Genomic DNA, 20,012 nt, shown 5'->3' with positions numbered 1-20,012 from the left:
GGATAAGTCACAGAACACCTAAAGAAGTCGATATAGTTGTGAATGGATGAATGAAGTGATGTGACTGTACCCCACGGAGTGCTGTACCCTTTAGATACAGTGGCTAGCGTACTTTAGATTGGGCAGCGGCTAACGCCACCTAGCCGTAATACTTTTAGCGCGGTGCATCGCAGCGCCAATGTGCGGCTGAGTCCAATTGTTCCACTTCAGTACAATAACGAGTATGATTAGAATGTACCACTATTAGCGCGCAGACAAAAATACAGCCTAAATTTTTTTTGACTCATCGAGCAAAAATCATTGCGCGAGATAAAGAAGCCAGATTACAATATTATTCACAAGGCGTTTTTAAAAGCAAAAAAAAAAAGAGTGTGTTTGAAATATTTAAAATAAACTTTGATTATGCACTGGTTAAGCACAAAAGTATTATAATTATGCCCCAAACGAGACAACTTTCAAACTATGTCTTAAAGTGGTTTCGTGTTCAGCATGGCCTTTGAGATTTGCATTTGCTACGCTATAGCTATAATCTAGTTCACTATTTATGATCACGGTTTTTCAGCTGTTACTTGTCATTAGCATTCGCAATCTATGTGTCATGTTAATTGTAGTTTTCATTTTCACTAAGTTTCAATCGCATGCTACCACCTAATCAAAGTATAACCAAAATGTCTCAATCAGTTTAAGTCGAAATAACTGGTGACTCCGCGAAAGATATATCGACGTCGCAAATGAGAGACGTCGGTTTAGGTGTTAAAATTATTTCAACGTCCAAAACCCGCGTGTAGCGAGCGTGAAGAGCTGTTGGCGCTCGTCGTGTTTCGCAGACTTGGCGATTCTCTCAAAAGTGCATGCGACTGACGATTCTAAATGACGACACCGCCCGACGCGCGCGACTCGCGATGGGCCTGACGGAGCGGCCCGATTCCGAAAACGGCGATTGCTTGGCGTGCCGTCTCGTAGGCACCGGTGGACTCCTAGGTGCGTCGGCTTACGTGTGGTACCACGGTCGCCACCTGAAAGGATTCGGCAAGTTCGCCGCATACACTCTTTGCGGAGGTAAGCACCTCCCAGCCGTATGTATCTCTACACACACCCTTCCGTCACGTTCGCAATAACGAAACTTTCGACTATCCGAACTCGAAGGTTTAGGACGAACAAACTAACCGTCATATCCGCATTAGATCGGCGATGGCACTGTCAAACTGTGGTAGCTACAGTCGCAATCGTTATATAAGGACTCCCTCCCAGTTACGCCCCATGTGCTTGTATTACACAAAAAGTAGTACGATCCGAAGGCACGTTAGCCGGGCGAAAATGCATATTTTTCTTAAGGCGCGCAATCAATTAAGAAGTAGTGATCGAGTCCCGTATTTGACATCGCAACCCAGTTTACCTTCAATCGGACACACGAGCATCAGCTATTCCTATGGAAGCGTTACACAATTGTTATGCCCGTGTTATTGTGTGTGTGTGTGTAGTGTGTTACTTACTCGATTGCCTGATTTCTGCATGGTACTGTTGTCTGCAGTATTTTATAGCTGTTTGCAACAGAGTAAAGCATTGAGCTTTTGCCTTTCTGGCTCATCATTACTTATGCATTTATTTAACTCATAGCTTAGCCCTGAGCGTTGCATATGAGTTATATATTATTGCTCCTAATTAACTGCGGTGAATGATCATGTACTCTTCTGTGATTTTGAAGTGACAGGGAGTGGATCCACAGTTTCAGGATTCGGACAAGGTGAACTTTTCTTCGGACCTTTTCCAAGCGAAAGTTCTTATTGCTTTAGTTGAGTAGCCGCCTGATGTGCTGCAACGTTTTTTCGAAGACGCAAATATTTGTGACCAGTGCTAAGCAGACCAAGTTGAAAGTGAGCGTGGCGACTAAGTGTTTGTTCTGCCCAGATGAAAACTTTTGGACTCGCCTATGCTACTTTGTTACTTAATATTTTTTGCAACAAGATAGTGGAAAGAGTAGCCGTCACCAACTAATGGTGATAACAACTCCTTCATTCATTTTTTATTTCAATAAAAAGAAAAACGCAGTAAAGTTGCCATGTTTAGTACTGAATAATCGTTATGCCTACATAGTTCATTTAAAATTGCCTCTGGTTCCCACTGCCGCAGCTGGTCGACAAACACACTGTGTTTTCAATGAACGGCCCAACGTGGCATCCTCCTTGACTCACTTCACACACTAACTGAACAGGAATGATAATGTGAGGTTAAGAGGTTAATGCTTGCTTTCCAATTACTTATCATCAGTGTTAGCACCTAATAACAGTTACAAATTCTGAACCCATATATATGAACAACCACCACTCGACCACTTTGAAAAACCTTGGAGGTCATGCGAAAGCTAGCCATATTGAGCTCGTTGGAGAATGTTCACTGTTAAACTTCAAGTTGTTACTTGTAACCCTGTGCTGCCACAGACGACATGTCTTGCGAGCTGTGCGTGGCCACTGTCACACTCAAACGTGCCCCAACCTGCATCTTGCTTAGGCTGTGGAGATTTCTGGCCTGAAGTGTTCATCCTTCTCATCTTTTTTCTTAATCATTCAGTGTTCGTTCCTTGCAGGTATTATTACTAGTTGAAAGTTACTAAGATTTAGGTTATGTCCGACTTGCCGATTGAAACAGAGTACTCACGGACTGAAATGCAACATCATTGTTTTTAATTTGTTCAGTGCAACGGCTGAGGCAGTACTGGTAACTGTGTCATGTCGCTGCGAACCTGCTGCTGAAGGTAGTGTTGGCTGTGGTGCAAGTGTTCGAGTAAAAATTACACCAACATGCCACAAACAGCAGATGCTGGAAACAGAAGCGTGTGCATCACTTAGCCAAAAATTTTTGCATTTCGATACACGAGCACCATACATTGACCTGTTCCTAAAGTACTGACGTGTACAGCTAGTCTGTTTCTTTATTCCATAATGTAATTAAAGCTTATATGCCAGATGTGGAAAGAAATAAAGTAATGCCTGCATGGAACGCATAGCACAAAACGAAAGCTGGAAAAGCAGATGTTTTATATTCAAGAACTGCGCACATCGCTGTGTTGCCCCCAATATTTGCATGCATGAAAAAATCCACAAGATTGAAAGTATTTTTTTGTTTTTGTTGACAGGACTGGGATACCTCGGATGTGCGAGATTTGTTTCACTACCGCCGTTCCTGCCTAAGTGAAGGAGAGAAAACACCTTTTGCACCAATTAAATCAAGGTTAATATATCACACTTGTTTTTATGTTAGCAACCACCACTTATAAGCAGCCGCACCATTCTAGCCGAGCTCGAGCAATGGCAAGGATGATGAAGCCATGCAGATGATGATCGTATAAGCAGTCGGCATCAGAAGTTCAAGACTGCAAGACACAAGAAAAAGCTGAATATTGCCACAGCTTTGATAGGCGGCCCTGAATTTAGATTTTTCAACATCTGAGACATGTGCTGTGCAGGTTGACTGAATACAATCACAAATTGCTGAACAATAGCCCATTGCTGAAAAACAATCGCGAATTGCTTAGTTTTTCCTGGCCTAGCGGTCTGTAAACTTCTGATGCCGACTGTACAAGCGATAATAATACTTACAGATGCTATGCTATATATATATATATATATAAGGGAAAGATGTCTATACCTAAGGGCTCGTTTTTCCGTGTTTTAACACAATAATAATGAGATCTAACAGACAGTAATGCCAAGGAATGTAGAGGGGAAGTTATTAGAACCAATGGAATGTAAATAAGAAGAAAGAAAAGTGGATGAAAAAATAACCAACCGTGGGCAGGAAACGAACCTACGAGCTTTGAATAACGCGTTCGATGTTGGTTATTTTTTTCATCCACTTCCCCTCCACATTCCTTGGCATTACTGTCTGTTAGATCTCATTACACACACACACACACACACACACACACACACACACACACACACACACACACACACACACACACACACACACACACACACACACACACACACACACACACACACACGAATAAGTTATTCACATTATGATCTTGCCATTTTCTGGGCGCATTGGTAAACTGATTTTGAAAGCGTATTCAGCACTAGCAGACAAGGATATAAGAGAGACGACACCACAAATTGCATTGTGGTGTCGTCTCTCTTGCATCCTTGTCTGCCAGTGCTGAATATGTTTTCGACATTCTGGACACATAAAACCGTTAGAACAACAGTTGGTGCTTTTTCCTAGCAAACTGTTGTAAAAAACTAGTATGGACTCGTGTCTATGCCACATTTCCCATCAACTTACATCAGAAGCTCCCAAGAAAGTACATTTATTTGCATTATTTTTTATGCAGAATAGCTCCATTTCGCGTATTCAATTTTAAACGAACGAGCGTGTGAACATGGTAGGCTGTCTTCACAGTAACCCGTAATGTGGGGAGGGGATTCTTGAAAGGCAAAAAGATCATTCACACGTCAGCAACGCCAAGCTACAAGGGAAACTTAAACTGTTTACTGGTGAATAAAGCTCCACATCTGAGCTGGAGATCATTCTCGCATCAGAGTTCAGAAGGTTCTTCAAAAATGTTCTCACTCAATGCGCACAGGCATGAGAAAATTAGGCACGTGGAAATAGGCGGGCTGTGACCAAGTTTGGTCGTTTTTGAATGGCATGGTGGCAAGCGAGTGAACAGAAGTGGATGTCATACATTGTGTGCAGTGTTGTGTTGCACAAAAACAAGATGACGCCATTAATGTTTTTATGCTGCCTAAGATAGACATTACAGGACTTTCTAATGCATTACATTGTGTGATGAGTGGTGTTGAATAAGCATCAAAGAACACTGAAAAATAAGTGGATTTGCCCTCATATTCTCTCCGCAGTAATTTTGCACGCAATCGTGCCCACTCCATCTCTTTTGCATAAACCACGTATGTGTGAATAATTTACTTAGTAAACAATATTTCTTACGCTATCTGCTTCATCAGAATACAAAGTAATCTTCTTTTGGCGGCGAGGCACAATGTTCGCGATGTGGTTGCCTTTCGCTCCCTCTCGAAGGTCAAGTACAAGTGTGCGAATAGTTAAAATTGCTTCATCAGTGCAGCCTTATCACGATAAGAAGGGCATGACACGCTATCACTAGACAGCACTTCAAATAATATGCACGCGAGATAACGATAAGTGCTAGGGCAATAGCAGAGACAGCATGCATGAGCGGAGAGTATGGCGCCAACGCTGCTTCGTAAAAGGCTTACTTGTCGCTGTGTTGTGTGGGCTTACTTTTGCTGGCGCTGAGTCTATGCGGATGAGATAGCCACCAGCGCTACAGAATTTCCAGGCATTGGAGTTGAGATTAGCTTGCACTGAAAACTTCAGGCGTTACTTTTAAAATGGACTCTCTCATTTTTCATGGGCAAATCTTTAATAGTGAACAGAGAAACCTTGTCTGTACATAAAAACAAAAAAGAACACTGCACAAACATTGATCAGTGGTTGCATAATTCATTGACAGGTAACACTATAAAAACAGACTAAATTTAATGTAGCAAAGGTGCGTCTTGGCTTAGCTGGTACAGTTTCATGAAGACTGAAGGAGTGCAAATAACAGAGGTGAAAGGTGCAATGTTGAGTTTAGTTTTTGTTCCTGTTTGCACTCATTCAATCACCGCAGATTCATTACTTTAACATACATCTGCATGTTTAACTTCGAGTAGCGATATTTATGATAATTTTCTGTCAAGTGTATGTGCTTTATAAGTGGAAAAAAAAATGACGGTGTTCATGGTCTTCTAGATTCGGAAAGCTTACTTTGAAAATAAGATCTTTTTTTGGTGTATATATATAGAAGATGTCTGGATTGTACATAATCACAGATAGCAAAAAGTATCGTGCTGCTTGTTCACTGCCTCACTACATGGCAAAGTCACTAAACATGGTCTTAATTATTCGTCACTTCGTGCCGCAGCAGTAACTGAGCCTGCACGAATGCCCCCTTGGAACGCGGTACTAAGTTGGTTCTATAAATCGGAGTACATATGGCGACATCTTGAGTCACTGCGTTCAACCACATTGCACAAGCTTCGTTATTACATTATGGAGATATCATAACCTCATGCTAAAGGTCTTTGGCTGCGTGCTGTACCTTAGTGCTATGTTGCTTTCTCTCAAACACTGTCACACGAGAAAACAACATTCTAGCAGAATTCTAGACACAAAACAACTGTACACATTAACTAAAGCTCTTCATGTTGGTGGAAAATATAAAGGGGAGAATAAGCTGCCTTTGTTTGCAACTTCACCATCGAAATTGACAGTTCTGTAGCAGAAGGTGCATAGCACACTCCTTAGGGTCGCAAGATGTGCAGTATGGTCAAACTGTGAAAGGCACCACTCAACGAAAAATGAAGTCAAAATCAATTGGGACATTCTGCACCCTTATCAAAAAGACATAACAAGCTAAACATGTATTTAGTAGACCAAAACTACTTTGGGCTCTTGTCATAATCGATGACTGTGTCACTAACAGACATGTACTGTGCACACAACTGCAAAAAAAGAATTACTGGAACACAGTAATTGAATATTTCTTGCAGCCTGTTCGCCACCTTGAGAGTTGAAAGTTCTGGTCACGCAGGTATCACATTTTAAAACCTTTGTGGCTCAACGTCTCAGAATGTCCCGCAGTTGTGGGTGCACGTATCATGTTAAACAAACCCGTACTATTCAAAATGAGGCAACAGCTGAAACAAAGTGATCTGTCCATCATTTACCCTGCGCAGCACACTGCACATAACATTGGCAGTGACACCTTGTAAAAAAAAAAGCCTTTGGTGTAAGACTCACACTCGCAGCCAACTTAACGAAGTTTGCTTCATGACTGAGAAAATTCGCATTAGTAATACTACAAGATAGGCAGTATCGTAGTGCTATCACTGTTCCATCTTTACCATAAATTGCTTGAATGGCAAGCCTTTCAAACATAAAAAGAAATTATCATGATACACGCAGACCCTACAACAAATGCTCTCAGAGCTTGAACATGTTGAGGCAGATTCCGAACACAACCGCCCAGATGAAGAATGCTCCGAGGATTATGCCGAACATCACAGTCTTCTCTACGGACCAAGACTCCATTTGCACCTTTACGGCACTCTTCGCCGATGCCAAGCACTCGTGACACTTCGGTCCGTTGGCAACACAGTTGCAGGGCTTTGGGTCCCACACGATGCTGTCATTGTCACGTGTGAGGCTCGCGTGCAGTTCCATGTCCTTGCAGTCGCCGCCTGCCTGCACGTCTGGGGCATGTTCCGACGGACCGGGTGCCGGGTTGTCCGCCACTTCCATCTGCGTGGGGCAAGTTCGTCTCGCGTTCAGTGGAAAGCAAAATTGAATCACTGAGTTCAGCAACTCAAAGCAATGTTAAAATGGTCAGACCGCTTCGGCCATGAGCGAAGTCTACGAGGTTGGTTCATGACCAAAAACGCATCCTGCAACAGTGCCATAAACAACTGCGCCGAATCTTGCAGTCATGTGTGCCAAGGGGAGTTTAGAAGCAGAGCACAAAATTTCAATTTTATTGTGAGCCGTCTGAATACAGAAAGCTGATCTCGGGAGTTGCCAGTGGCTATTATTTGGCGTCAAACAGCTGATAGCATGCGGTTGGCTAATGGCAGACATAGTAAATAATAATCGTATATGGGGTTTCTGGTCCCAAAATCATGGTATGATTATGAGGGACGCCGTGGTGGAGAGCTCCAGAAACTTCGGCCATCTGCTGCTCTTTTAACGTGCACTCAAGTTGAGCAGTGCACTACCACAGCCTGGATCGAACTCTCTACCTTTCGGACAGCAGCCGAGGATTGTAGCCGCAACACACTGTGGCAGATGAGAGACCAATCAAGAGCGGCGTTCGGATCACTTGCACTTGTAGCCATTGTGTGCTGCCATGTGCCAGAGCTGAGCTCTATAGTCTGCTAACATTACACAGCAGCCGCACTCGTGTGCTCAGGAATAGCAATGGGAAAGAGCAACCACGTTTGATCATGCACACTCGGGGTCATGAAGTGCACTAACAGAACTTTCTCCCGTGCCATCCTTCTCCGTGCAGCTTCAAGCACACTAGTCGGGATGAGAAGAAATGCTTAGAGCGTGCGGCAAATCCCTGTAGCTCGTCGCTGCAATCGATTCACGAGGCAAAAGGCTCCAGTATTGAGGCCATTCAATGATTACTTTGAAGAGTGGTTCAGAACTCCAACTATAATGGACACCACAGTCGAAGGCTCTAAATTAGCTATGTTCGAACCCACACATTGGTGAAGGCTGCCTATAAGTAACAATCTAAGTAACAAGAAGAAATCAATCTCAGAGGCTGTGCATTTGCTGGAAGTGATTTCTGAGCTTTTAAACTGGCAGTGTGCCTAGTCTGAAATGCCATCTGTCCAGGCAACTGGGGTTCTACACCCAGCTACTAGCACATGAGGCGTTTCACCTTATTACAATACAACAGCAAGGAACTTAACCCACAATGTTGTACTCGACAGTAGAACATTGTACCCAATATGACTACTCTGGTGAGCGAAATCCAGCGCATTACAAAAGCTAAGAGTTGCAAGGAGAGAGAATGTAGCAATATTGATACATATGGTACCTTTAATGTTTTTATTACTCAAAGATGACAGTGATGAAAATCGCAGTATTAGCTTATCTCTATGCATGTCGATAATTCCAGTATACAGTGAAGGATTTCCTTTGATACAACTTCACGTACACCAGCTATTACCCTCAAGATTATGGCGAGTCTCGTATCTCCGTTTTTCCGAAGTACAGTTGACAAGACCAAAATGTCCAGCCACAAGATAAGTGGACTCTTTTTAGGAACTTTTGAGGTACCAGAGCAGAGGTGTGTGCTCTGAAAGACAAGCTTTCTATTAGCTTTTGTATTTTGTCTACCCAGCACTGCAATTCTGATCACTTGCACACAGATCACTGTCTGCTAAAACGCCACTGGTCACTTATCAAATCTTTTTGAGGTAACAGAGTAGAGACAGTCGTTCTGAAAGGCAAGCTGCTTTACCACCAAGCGCTTTCGTTTACCCTTAACTATGATTGGATTAACACGGAGATCGTTGCTAGCAAATAAGTGCGTTACTTCAAGAAAACCTCGCGCTCAGGACACCGCATTCGCGCCTTCACACAAAAAACGGGGCGTATCGCATCGCTCCAAAGTTTCAAACAACGTTTTCGAGTATCGCACTTGCGTAAAAACTTACCGACCCGTAGGTAGTGCTAGTCGCGGAAACTCGACCCTCGCCATCGCCTTTTCTACCGTTCTTTTTCGCGCAACACTTGCTAGTTTCGTCCATCTCTCCACAGCGCGTCGTCGACCTAAACACCCCACTCCTCGCACGTCTTTAGGAGACGTCTTTCGGCTTTTTTATCTCTCTCTTTGGCCGCGTTTATCGGCGAAGAAGGAAGCGGAACGGACGTATACTACTACGCGTATCAAAACCCTGCACGCACACGACACACACGCACCGCTCCCAAGTGATGTGCTACGCACATACTGTGAAAGACACGTATTCTCGCTTAAACAGGCCAGCATACTGCAGCGGAAAGTGTACAAAGGCGCAGCTGCGAATTGTTCACGCTCTAGTCGCCACAGCTGAAGAATTGAGGGACCCGGCGTTTCGGGGGCTGCGCGACCACAGGCGAGTTTGCCTCCCTTTGCCGCATTGTGTGCCCGCGATTGGCGATGCTCTGTCACTACTGCTTTCTCTTGTCCACTGTGCCGACAGCTGTGACAGGGAGACAAAACCGAAGTCGCCCTTCTGACAGGGTTCGAAGTTATTTGCGCGAAGGACACAAGCGGGTGGGGGAAAAGGGTACGTCTGTTCATGCATTGGGGCGACCGAAACTGTCGCGAACAGCCGTCTTTCTTTCGACAGGCTAGATTAGTCTTTCGACATCGCTTCTCGCAGAACTTTTGATTCTACGTCTATTCTGCAACCGCAGCAGATGCGCGCGGTTCAATTCGTAGTACGACGCGGCTCTATGGAGTAACCAAAACACGTGTTATTACGCACTTTCCTGACCGAGAGGTACCGGTTTTTTTTGCATGCACCGTCGGTCGTCGTATCGTATCATACTCACGTAAATGGTCGTCGATCTTCCGAACACGTTTCGCCACATCTTTGTCTTCTCTAAATCGACTCGCCGGCCGGTACGTAGCAGCTGTAGTCTTTCGCACGCTCGCCGTTGTTCTGTTGGGTCTGGCTGCGCAAAGGTCGTCTCGGCCGGCGCCGTTCTAAATCCAAAAAGCCGGCGAGGGCTGTAGCTTGATTGACCTCGTAAAACGATGTCAAATAGAACGTCCGCAGGAAAGGATTAGGGTAGTTGCGGATCAAGACGCGGCACTCTCTGTCGCAGCTGGCCGAAACACCGGAAAGCCCGCCGTATAAGTGCCGGAGGGGGATCATATAAATCGATAAATGTCACACACAGTGGCCAGGACGGCGCGCCGGTGAAACACGGCGGCGTCGGGTGGTGCACCCCTCGGGTTTCTCCAGCCGTGTTTCATCGAACGTGGCGCGCGTTTAAACCGGCAAGTTGTTTTTCTAGGTCGCCATTTCGCAAAAAAAAAAAAAAAACCAAGTTGCCACGCCTGCTGTAGCCTCTAGATACCCGAAACAGGCAAGGGAACAGGCGCGACGACTCTCGAGAACACAGCTGGCGAAAAGGTCTCACCTTGAAGGGTCTCCGCTCTCAAATGACGTCTTTAGGTGGAGGAGGGGTTCATTAAGCACGACGCGCGAATGGATGCTGTTTCAAATTACCAGCGTCTCCAGTGCGTTGTTTGCAGCGTGTGTCACGTGGTATCTCATTCGTTTCATTCATTCAGATTAAGCCGCCTCGGAACACGTGGCTCAAGATTCTGGGAACCGCATCGTGACCATGAAGTTGCCGAACCGTTTCGTGTACGGAGACGCCGATTTCGTACACGGCGTGGCACCGGGCGGCGAGGGAAAGCCGACCCGATTCGATCAGCTGTTGCAGTCCAAATGGGACGAGGCAATGACCAGCGGTCACTTCTGGTACAAACTGGACAAACTGGACACGCGAATGCTGCCCGGAAAATACGGATTCGTGGCGCAGGTAATGAATAGCTGTTCAGCTGCAGCAGTCAATCGGTGCACCGCTGTCCGCGATTAAACCCGCCTGGAATCGAATTCCACGAACGTGATTAGTCGGCTTCCTTTTGCAGCTCGAGTAAAACAGCCAGTCGCGTTCGAGCGATTTCATTCCGATCACGGCCGAATGTGATAAAAAAATGACCGCCAAACGCGGTACAAATATTGTATTCTAGTGTGGTGAGCTAGCGGTTTTCTTACATTTCTCGCGAAACTCGTATTTCCCAAGAATATGCACGAATCAAATCAGTTATCAAAAGAAGCGTATGCCCAAAGTTACATTTTTTTCTTCATTAACTTGCCTGTTAGTCCTGTAATGATTACACCAGAAAATGGATTCCAATGCCTTCAGGCGTTCGGCTATATCGATGTATTGTCCGTAGGTGAAGTCACCATCAACTTCAGTTTATCACATTACGAGTGTCCAAGTGCCAGTGAGGTCAATAGAAGACAAGCATTGAAAGAACTGGAGAAAATGTGCGACCCAAGCTGCACACGACGCGAGTTACTAACACAGAAGTGGCTGAGAGAGACGTCATGTTGGTACTTTCCCACCATTACTAACATTACCAGCAGCTCCCAACATGAGCACAAACGTGTCATCCAAAACTATGGCTACAGTCGAATCCCTGCCCCTGCGTAGCATATCATGAGGCACAACCAAGTGTTCCACCCAGTCAGCCATGTATGAATTGATTCCCTCATTGGGGACACTAAGCAAGCCTATCAGCAGAGCACTTGTCAAGGGAGCCCTCAAACAACTGCCATGTAGGGACACTAGCTTACCGACTGACCCCGATACTGTTATCTAGCAGAGCACTAAGCAAGCCTGTCGGCAGAGCGTTTGTCAAGGGAGCCCTAAAAAAACTGCCATGTAGGGACACCGGCTTACCGACTGACCCCGACACAGTTACCTGGCAGGACACGTGGTGCTGTCAGATACGTATGCCTGCGCAACCTAGCTGCAGGCCTATATCTGAAAGTTGTGGGGTTGAGTCCCAGCCATGGCTGCCTGCATTTTTGATGCAGGCAAAGTGCTAATGGCCCCGTGTGCTTAGATTTAGCGGCACGCTAAAGAATATCAGGTGGTCGAAACTCTCGCAGCCCTCTAAGGTGTTTCCAATGACCATATCGTAATTTCGGGATGTAAAACCCCAACCATTATTATTATCTAGCTTCCTCTGTAATATGTCTACATCTGCCCCTCTCGCTACCCTAGCACATGTGAACACTACAGCACGCCTAACCTGACCAACATCCTGTGAGTGTGCCCAAACCCTTGATTTGATTAAATAATATACTTACCATGGAGCAGCAGGAGATTGCGACACAAAATGCAGCTCCAACTCCTCCGTCAAAGTTTCAGCAGCGGCCCGGCCGGCTGTTTGCCGGCCCGGTCGAAGGGCTTTCAGTTGTATGAGCCAACATACTTCCCTGTTTGATTTCAATAAATGCTTTTTGTCAATCAATCAATCAATCAATCATCACGACACCTGCCAATGCAGTGAATGCTGCAGTCATTGTCTGCACAACGCCTGCATCAAGTAAGATGTACAGCAACCTACAGTAGGTGTCCTTTGCGACTGGAAAAAAAAATAATAATGGCACTCTAAGGTTTAAGCAGATGAACGTGTAACTGCAACATCGGCGAGCATTTTTATTAGGGAGTTTTCAACACTATCCGTTGCAGTCACTGTCACTGCGCGTCTGTCATAACGCTAACCGCCATTAGCCTTTGCGGTCCACCCGCAAAAAATCTTAAATAGCGTGCAGCCCGCAAGGCCCACAAAGCCCCTTTGGTAACACAATCGTGCGTCAGCGTTTGCAGGGGACAAATGCTATTCGAAAACTCACATGGTGCCCATACGCGCAAGCTACGCTCGCCAACTTAGCGTATGCTATCCGAAAACTCCCTATTGTATACCGAAGTTTGTTATCCTCGTTATGTAGTGTGCAGTGTTTTTTTTAATAAGCCATAAACCAATAATTGATGCTCTCTCAATCCTGCGCTTGTCATCGATCAGGCATTTCTGATATGGCAATCTGATCTTTTATGGAGCTGACTTGTCGATGCACGTTGCCACATTTGGTTGTTGCCCAGTTGTGAACGCGTGACCACCATTACCTGTAGCAACTGAAGTATTGCGCTGGGCGCTAAGCATGTGAGCGTAGGTCATGATGCAAGAATACTTTAGGTGAGTGAACGCGTGAAGCGAGCGCTTGGCGGGGAGGGACAGATTATGTTCTCATTTACAGCATGCCAATAGATGGTTTGCCGGACTGAGGACCGTGGCGGGCTGCTGTAGATTCCGCAAAGCACATCCGACACGTGGGCGACGGTTTCCAAATCTGAGAAAACCGGGTTATCGCGCGATAGCAACCACGTGATACGCATAAAGTGACGCTGCGAAAGGGGGGTGATAAAGAGGTTAACAGTGCAGCGACGGCGGTGTGGCGATGAGAAATGAGCGCCGCTACTTTCCTAGTACGGGGCTTTCCTACACTGAGAGGGAGGAGAGGAGCCAAGGCAAAGTTTGCAGCGCCATCTCTCGGGCTCCTTGCAAAGCAGAACACCGGATAGTCCCGGCGTTCGCTCACCCAAAGTATTCTTGCACCGTGGCGTAGGTATAATTCTCTGCATGAGATGAGGGAATGGGTGAGAGCATTTGGGAATGCAATAGAACGAATGAAAGAAAATCAGTACATCTAAGGCAAAGGATCGTGAAATTTTCACTGCAATACTGACCGCTGCATTTTTTGCATCCTCTTCAGACAATGTCGTTCCTACGATGTTGAAATTGATAATGAAGTGGCAGGAACTGTAGAACCGGGTCGAGAAATGAAATTCAATGTCGACCGAATGTACAGTGCTCACGAATCGAAATGCGGCATAGAAAGTTTGGGTTAGACAACTGGCACATGCAACTGCTCAAGGTAGCCCTGTCACATCGCTACAACCTGGGGTCACTAAAGGGAACATCAGCTCTGATACGAGTGTACGAGCCAATATTACACTCATTAAACATGCACTATAGATGGCGGAAATGAAAGTACACCCTACAACAAAAGTTTGCGGGACACAATATTTGAGAACGCTGCTGTATTCTCGAGTTGCCTAGGATATTAACTTCCAAGTTTACGCTCTAGCCAGTAGTTGGCATAGTATCCCACCGAGTAAACAGCTGAACTAGAAGCATTATGCTCTAATGGATCTATCGTGAACTTATTTACAGCGCAACACCAGGAAACACAGACAGGGAAGTAAAGCGCAACACCAGAAAACACAGACAGGGAAGTAAATAAGCACTGTAAATAAGTTCACGATGGATCCTAACCAACTGGCCCAACTTACCGTCTTACTGCTCTAATGGAGAAGAAGTATGCCTTAGTAGTGAAGCCAACGTCCCGTGAATTTTCGTCGTTCGGTGTATATGCGTTGCATAGCATGAGATCGGGTAATTTTATTGAAAGAGCATCACGGCTTTACCAAAGAACGGTCTAGGAAAGAGAGGCAGGAGCCGTTATTTCAGTCCTTCAGACCCACAAAATACACTTGCCTGTCCGAACTTTCCTCAACAGCTCAACACGAAGAGAGCCAATGAAAGGAGGAAGCCTCAGCACGTCACTTCCGTCTGCATGCCTTTCGACGGCAGCATCTTCAACTTCACTAAGCTTAAGGAGGGGGAGGTAAGTTTTTGCCCTTCTCGTCTTGTGAGAGACGCGTGTGGTTGGATAAAACAAGTGAAACTCATTCAGACTTGCTGGCCAAACATATCTTCAGGACAAGACAGAATTACATGCGCTCAAATAAATTGTGGAGGAAGCCCTGCCAAGCTCACTCAACTGCAGGTTCACTAAAGCCGGATTGAGACAGGCTTAGAATTGAAAGTTTCATGAGGTCTTGTTTGCTCATGCAGTCATATTCACAGGCTGAACAATTGATGCTCGTGTCATAGAATGAATGGATAAATGTACTCAGATTCACTGAGGATTCCACTAACTATGCTTTGTGATAGTTTTCTGTGTTAAAACAAGACATGTAGGCTATTCAAACATGATAACTTGCTTAAGTAGCACGTCTCTATATTCACTGGGATTTACACACCAGTGTAATACAAACAGTTTCGATCAAGCCTTGATCAGTACAAAAATTTCTCGACTACAGTTGGCTTTCTTCCATATCTCTGATGAATAAACTAGTCTTGATCAAGGTCCAGCACAATTGGAATTGCGCTGTAGAATACCTATATCAGACTGTCAGTGAGCTTGGGCAAACCGACTCAATAGTTCACCTATAGTATTGACTCAAGAGTACCGAATAATAAGTAAAAAAAAAGTTTTTTTTCGTTTGCTTCTATCAGATGCTCTTTTCCCTGAAGAATGCCAACAAAGTGGACAACAGTGAGAAAGAAGTAAGCACTAGAATCGGCAGTTTCCATTAGGCACTAGTTTACAAACACTTTCATCGTTTCTTGTCATCCATAGGCCTTGTCTTACAGGCGGAACATTGGGTTATGATCAACGTCAGCCCGGTGGAGTACTGCAACTCTCTGCTAGTTCCCAGGCTGTACAGCTGTTTACCGCAGGTATGCGAGAGTGCCGGTGAACTGGTTCAGTATTCAAACCCTGACACATTACCCCAATTCTGGTCTGTAGTCCGCGCACAATTTAAAGTTCACTGCAGTTAATATGGGCTAAACATAAAGTTGTTCCTTGAATAGTGTACTTCGATAAATTTTGGCAAAATATTGACTTTCCTTGTGTGTACAGTCAGTCTTTAGTCCATTTCATTGTGTAAATAATCGGTGTAGAACAATCGAAAAGCAGTTGGGCCCATAAATTTTTTTTCTTTAAAGCATACCTCTCAAGTTTCAAAAGTTAATGAACATGTAGTCTATGCCTAGAAACATTCCACACCAATGCAAATTTCAGCCCCTATTTAAAAAAATATAACACCGTTTGGATGGCCCAAAGGCCATCCGGACTGCGTGAAATTTCTACATCTCAATTTGTGCTCTAAGAAACATCTGTGCTTTCACAAGAGCACTCCACGTGTATTTTGCATACATCTGTGCTTTTTAATTTTCGCGTATATTTTGTTAAACTGGCGTTTGGCCGAGATGCCCTCTTAAACTCGCTTCTTTCCTCGACAGGTACTGACACCAGAGTCGGTCCATTTGGCGATTGACACCGTGCTACTAAGCAGCAGTCCGTAAGTGCTGAATGCAGCTGTCGTGGTGGTGAAGCCAGACATCGTACAAATGCACTTAATTATTTTTTCAGTTTAAACACACAAGGACCATGTATTCATTTCCGATGCACCAAAGTAAACAGGTTTATACAAAAAGAAGTTTGAAGTATTTGTGATTGGGATAAGAGAATGATGGAAAACTAACAGATAGTTTGTGATGACAGTTGTGTGAGAAGGGATGAAGTTCTTGGAAAATGCATTATGTATTAGAAGCACATGACTACGTTCACGATGCAATCACAGGTTTGCAACTGCCAGCATTAATTAACTATTAAAATCAACATTAATGTTAACCTGTTAACATCAGTTAACATGGATAGCAGTTCATAATGCCATCTTGCACTTGCCAACATTAGCTAAGCATTAATATCAACATTAATAACAATGTTGAAAACACCTCGAATAACACACTTCGTCTTAATGTGCTTTATACAAGAAGAGATGTATAACTTAAGATAATCGATTCTGCTATATTGAACTATTGCAGCGTTTGTGCAAGCTACGTTTGCAATAAATAGTTTGCTGATGGCAGTAAAAGAAACTTGTTAGAAAGGCAAGGGATCGCTCGTGATTACGTGAAACTCTCGTTGCTTTTCCAGAAATTTCCGTCTCGGCTTCAACAGCCTCGGCGGCCATGCCTCGGTGAATCACCACCATTTCCACTTGTATTACCTGGAGCACAGGCTTTACATCGAAACAGCTGTAAGTTTCATTGCAGTATGTAAGTACAGTTCAGCATTACAACAATATGTTTAGAATATAACATGAGAATACAGCCGTTTATGAAGTATATGTACCATGATTAGCAATGAAAGACATAGTATTATAATGTGTATGTTGGCTGTTGTAAAAATTATATATTATGTAACAATGTACTACAGGTAAACCTCTTGATAACAGACACACTGCGGGCAGCTGTTGTCCCTTATACAAGGTGTCTATTATTAGCAAGGTACTACGTTGCCATTTTTTATCAACCTCTATTTAGATGCAGGCACACTGGTGTCTTTTATACCCACGTTTTTCTTGCATCACTGTATCTTATATAGAGTGTTTCAACTGTACTGTCATAAAAATGCAGACGCCAACATCAGCATGTGTGCAAAAAATTATGTTGGTGTGCCTTTGTTGCAGTTGTTATGATAATAGCAATAGTTACATATAATGACTTACGAATACTATCATTGAAGCAAGTTTACAGTTCCCACGGGCTGGAACACAATAATTTATGGCTAAGTAACGCACATACTTTGGTTTTTACAATCTTCAATATTTATTGTATCAGCATAATTTCGACTCGAATACTTGCATCAGATGCTACACCGCCTTTAGTGACCATACTTGTAGCGACATGATGCAGTTTGTATACGAGGACTCTGCACATACCAATCGTTACATTAAATTTTTCACTGTTGTGTTTCAATCTGCGAGCACCATAAAAGGCCTACATAGGCAGGTGCGCAAAGATGTGATGTATCTTTGTTAGTCTTTTTGTGTACCTGGAGTTTTTTTTTTAATTTGAAAATGAACTTTTTGCCCCTGCAAGGAAACAACTATTCACGACGCTTCCACCTCTGTTGTCTTGGGTCTCGCATTTCCAGTGTCGCTGTAGCAGCAGACTGATCCCTATTAAAGAAACTCGCATAATCCCTTGAGCATTCGCCTAAGATGACTCGAAGGTGTAAGTCATCTGGTGAGATATTTCACCATCTCGCCACTGCTTCTGTTCGTCTTTAGTCGCGCAAACAGTGCATGGACGAAGTGACTGCAGTGCCGACACACCTTGGTCCACGAGGCCTGTGGGTGGTCTAATCACGTTTTGTACCATATGCCGATCTTTCACCAGGATACCTCTCTCATGAGCCATTTAGGGCTTTTGCCTCAAAAAGCATGGCCAACCTAATCGTACAGTTGTGTCATCGTATTCTTGTTTGACCGTAATAGTGCACAGCTGTTTACGGTACAACCCTTTTCATGCAGAGGGTGAACCACCTATGGAGCGAGTGCTACGAGATTGTGGACTATCCTGCCAAAGGATTTGCATTTCAAGTCACCAAAGACAACAAGGAAGCTGTTGTTCGGTGGGTTAAACGGATTGCTAAAGCTATATTTGTACCTGCATAAATTCACTCAAAACCTAAAAAAAGACCCCCCGGATATAACAAAATATTGGTTTCAACGAAGTAAATCGAAAACAGTCTTGCAATAGATATAGTGTTAGGAATATACCTTTATAATGAATTTTAACACGCTTATTTTTGTGTGTGATGCAACTTCGTTGCAAAAATCACAAACTATCACAAAAGTACAACTGCACGTCTTTGTTTCATTTTTTTTTAATATGTTTCAGGGATGTTATGGTACTCGTCCAAATGCTACTGAAAACATCCACAGCGCACAACCTGTTTGTTACGAGGGGCACAAGTTTCGACTCTGACGACGCTGAAAAATCAGTGGTTCGAGTCTTCCTGTGGGCAAGGAAATCTTGCTATGGTGAGATTGCTCTCCTGTCTTGAACATGAATCTGTAGTGAACATCGCATGCTACACATTTCAGGTGCAAAGGACGAGTCTGCATTCAACGTTGCTCTCTGCGAGTTGTCAGGGCATCTAATAATGAAAAGTAAGTTTTTTTTTTTGTTGTTGTTTCTGTCTTGCATCTTTACTCGGCTACAATTTAAAAAAATTTGAGCTCCGCTCAATAACGTGGCAAATCTGCTCTTCAACTGTGAAAGACAGTCGTGCTAGCTACTCTAACCCCAGTATTCACGAACGCTCCTCGACTCGACTTCCACCCTTCACTTGACAGATTTGAGCACTGCACCACCGCTCGGCTGAAAAGGACGCTGCGCTACTTAAGAATCGTGGCTGATTATCACTGATATGCAGTGACTAGCCGTGCCTAGAGACGGTGCTTCTAACGGCTTTCTCAAGTGAAGGTGAAGCGTTGAGTGAAGGGACGTTCTAGAATACGGGGGTAAGTACTTTTACTCGACTAATGCAAGTATTATGCATATTCAGAATGAAAGGTTCGTCGTTACTACCCTAAGGTTATGCTTGGCTGAGTAGTGATGTCAGATGAAATTCGCCTGGGCATTCAAGTTTCTGATGTAAAACTATAAACACAAAATGTGTGTCTGTATGGGCGAGTCAACTGTCAGCTTTACATCAAGGCCTTGTGCTAATTTTCTGTCGGAGAGATGATGATGGCTGTGGACAGAGCTTGGGTTTTAATAGAGTATATTGCCCGAGCAAAAGCACTTTGGATCAACTGTATCCTTTCTTTTGGTGCACACTAGATGAGGAAGGATACCTGTCTGCAACTGAAGACTCCGTAGCACAACTACTCCGCGAATTTTGCGACGACACCTTCGCAGAGGTGCACTCCCAAGTGGTGGCGCTAAAGAAGGACTGCCGAAGCTGATGACCCTGCGAACTAGTCGATAGAATTTTCTGTTTCGTCCATGAGGGCACGCTGTCGTCATTAACGGTTTAATAAAGTCATTTTGTTTCTACAAATGATCGCAGAGTCTGTTTGTTAACCCTGTGGTCGGAAATCTTCACCAGCTTTCCATTCATTTTAGTCTGGAACTA

General features: G+C 44.2%; 2 protein-coding genes across 5 annotated transcripts; one reads left to right on the top strand and one right to left on the bottom strand.

Moving 5' to 3' along the window:
• Positions 1 to 787: 787 nt before the first annotated feature.
• On the top strand, positions 788 to 19,937 carry LOC119166956 (GDP-D-glucose phosphorylase 1). Its single transcript, XM_037418351.2, has 12 exons — positions 788 to 1,059; positions 3,134 to 3,228; positions 10,880 to 11,133; positions 14,748 to 14,855; positions 15,530 to 15,580; positions 15,668 to 15,754; positions 16,322 to 16,380; positions 17,019 to 17,121; positions 18,400 to 18,500; positions 18,770 to 18,912; positions 18,976 to 19,041; positions 19,718 to 19,937. The coding sequence occupies exons 3-12, from the start codon at positions 10,933 to 10,935 to the stop codon at positions 19,840 to 19,842; spliced, it is 1,044 nt and encodes a 347-aa protein (XP_037274248.2). The 5' UTR covers positions 788 to 1,059; positions 3,134 to 3,228; positions 10,880 to 10,932; the 3' UTR covers positions 19,843 to 19,937.
• Positions 6,734 to 10,854, bottom strand: LOC119166957 (uncharacterized). 4 transcript variants are annotated; one of them, XM_075867317.1, is made up of 2 exons: positions 10,726 to 10,854; positions 6,734 to 7,326 (listed from the first exon to the last, which is right to left on the bottom strand). In XM_075867317.1, exon 2 carries the CDS (start codon positions 7,324 to 7,326, stop codon positions 7,009 to 7,011), a length of 318 nt encoding a protein of 105 aa, XP_075723432.1. In that variant the 5' UTR covers positions 10,726 to 10,854; the 3' UTR covers positions 6,734 to 7,008. The 4 variants fall into 4 exon arrangements, with proteins under 4 accessions (XP_075723432.1, XP_037274253.2, XP_037274252.2 ...); XM_037418356.2 differs by lacking the exon at positions 10,726 to 10,854 and adding an exon at positions 10,132 to 10,311; XM_037418355.2 differs by lacking the exon at positions 10,726 to 10,854 and adding an exon at positions 9,252 to 9,488.
• Positions 19,938 to 20,012: the final 75 nt, after the last annotated feature.

This window comes from Rhipicephalus microplus, chromosome 6 (assembly GCF_043290135.1).
Source record: "Rhipicephalus microplus isolate Deutch F79 chromosome 6, USDA_Rmic, whole genome shotgun sequence".
In the NCBI taxonomy this organism is placed as follows: domain Eukaryota; kingdom Metazoa; phylum Arthropoda; class Arachnida; order Ixodida; family Ixodidae; genus Rhipicephalus; species Rhipicephalus microplus.
Note: the sequence above shows the minus strand (reverse complement) of the source record. Positions and strands in the feature narration are given on the sequence as shown.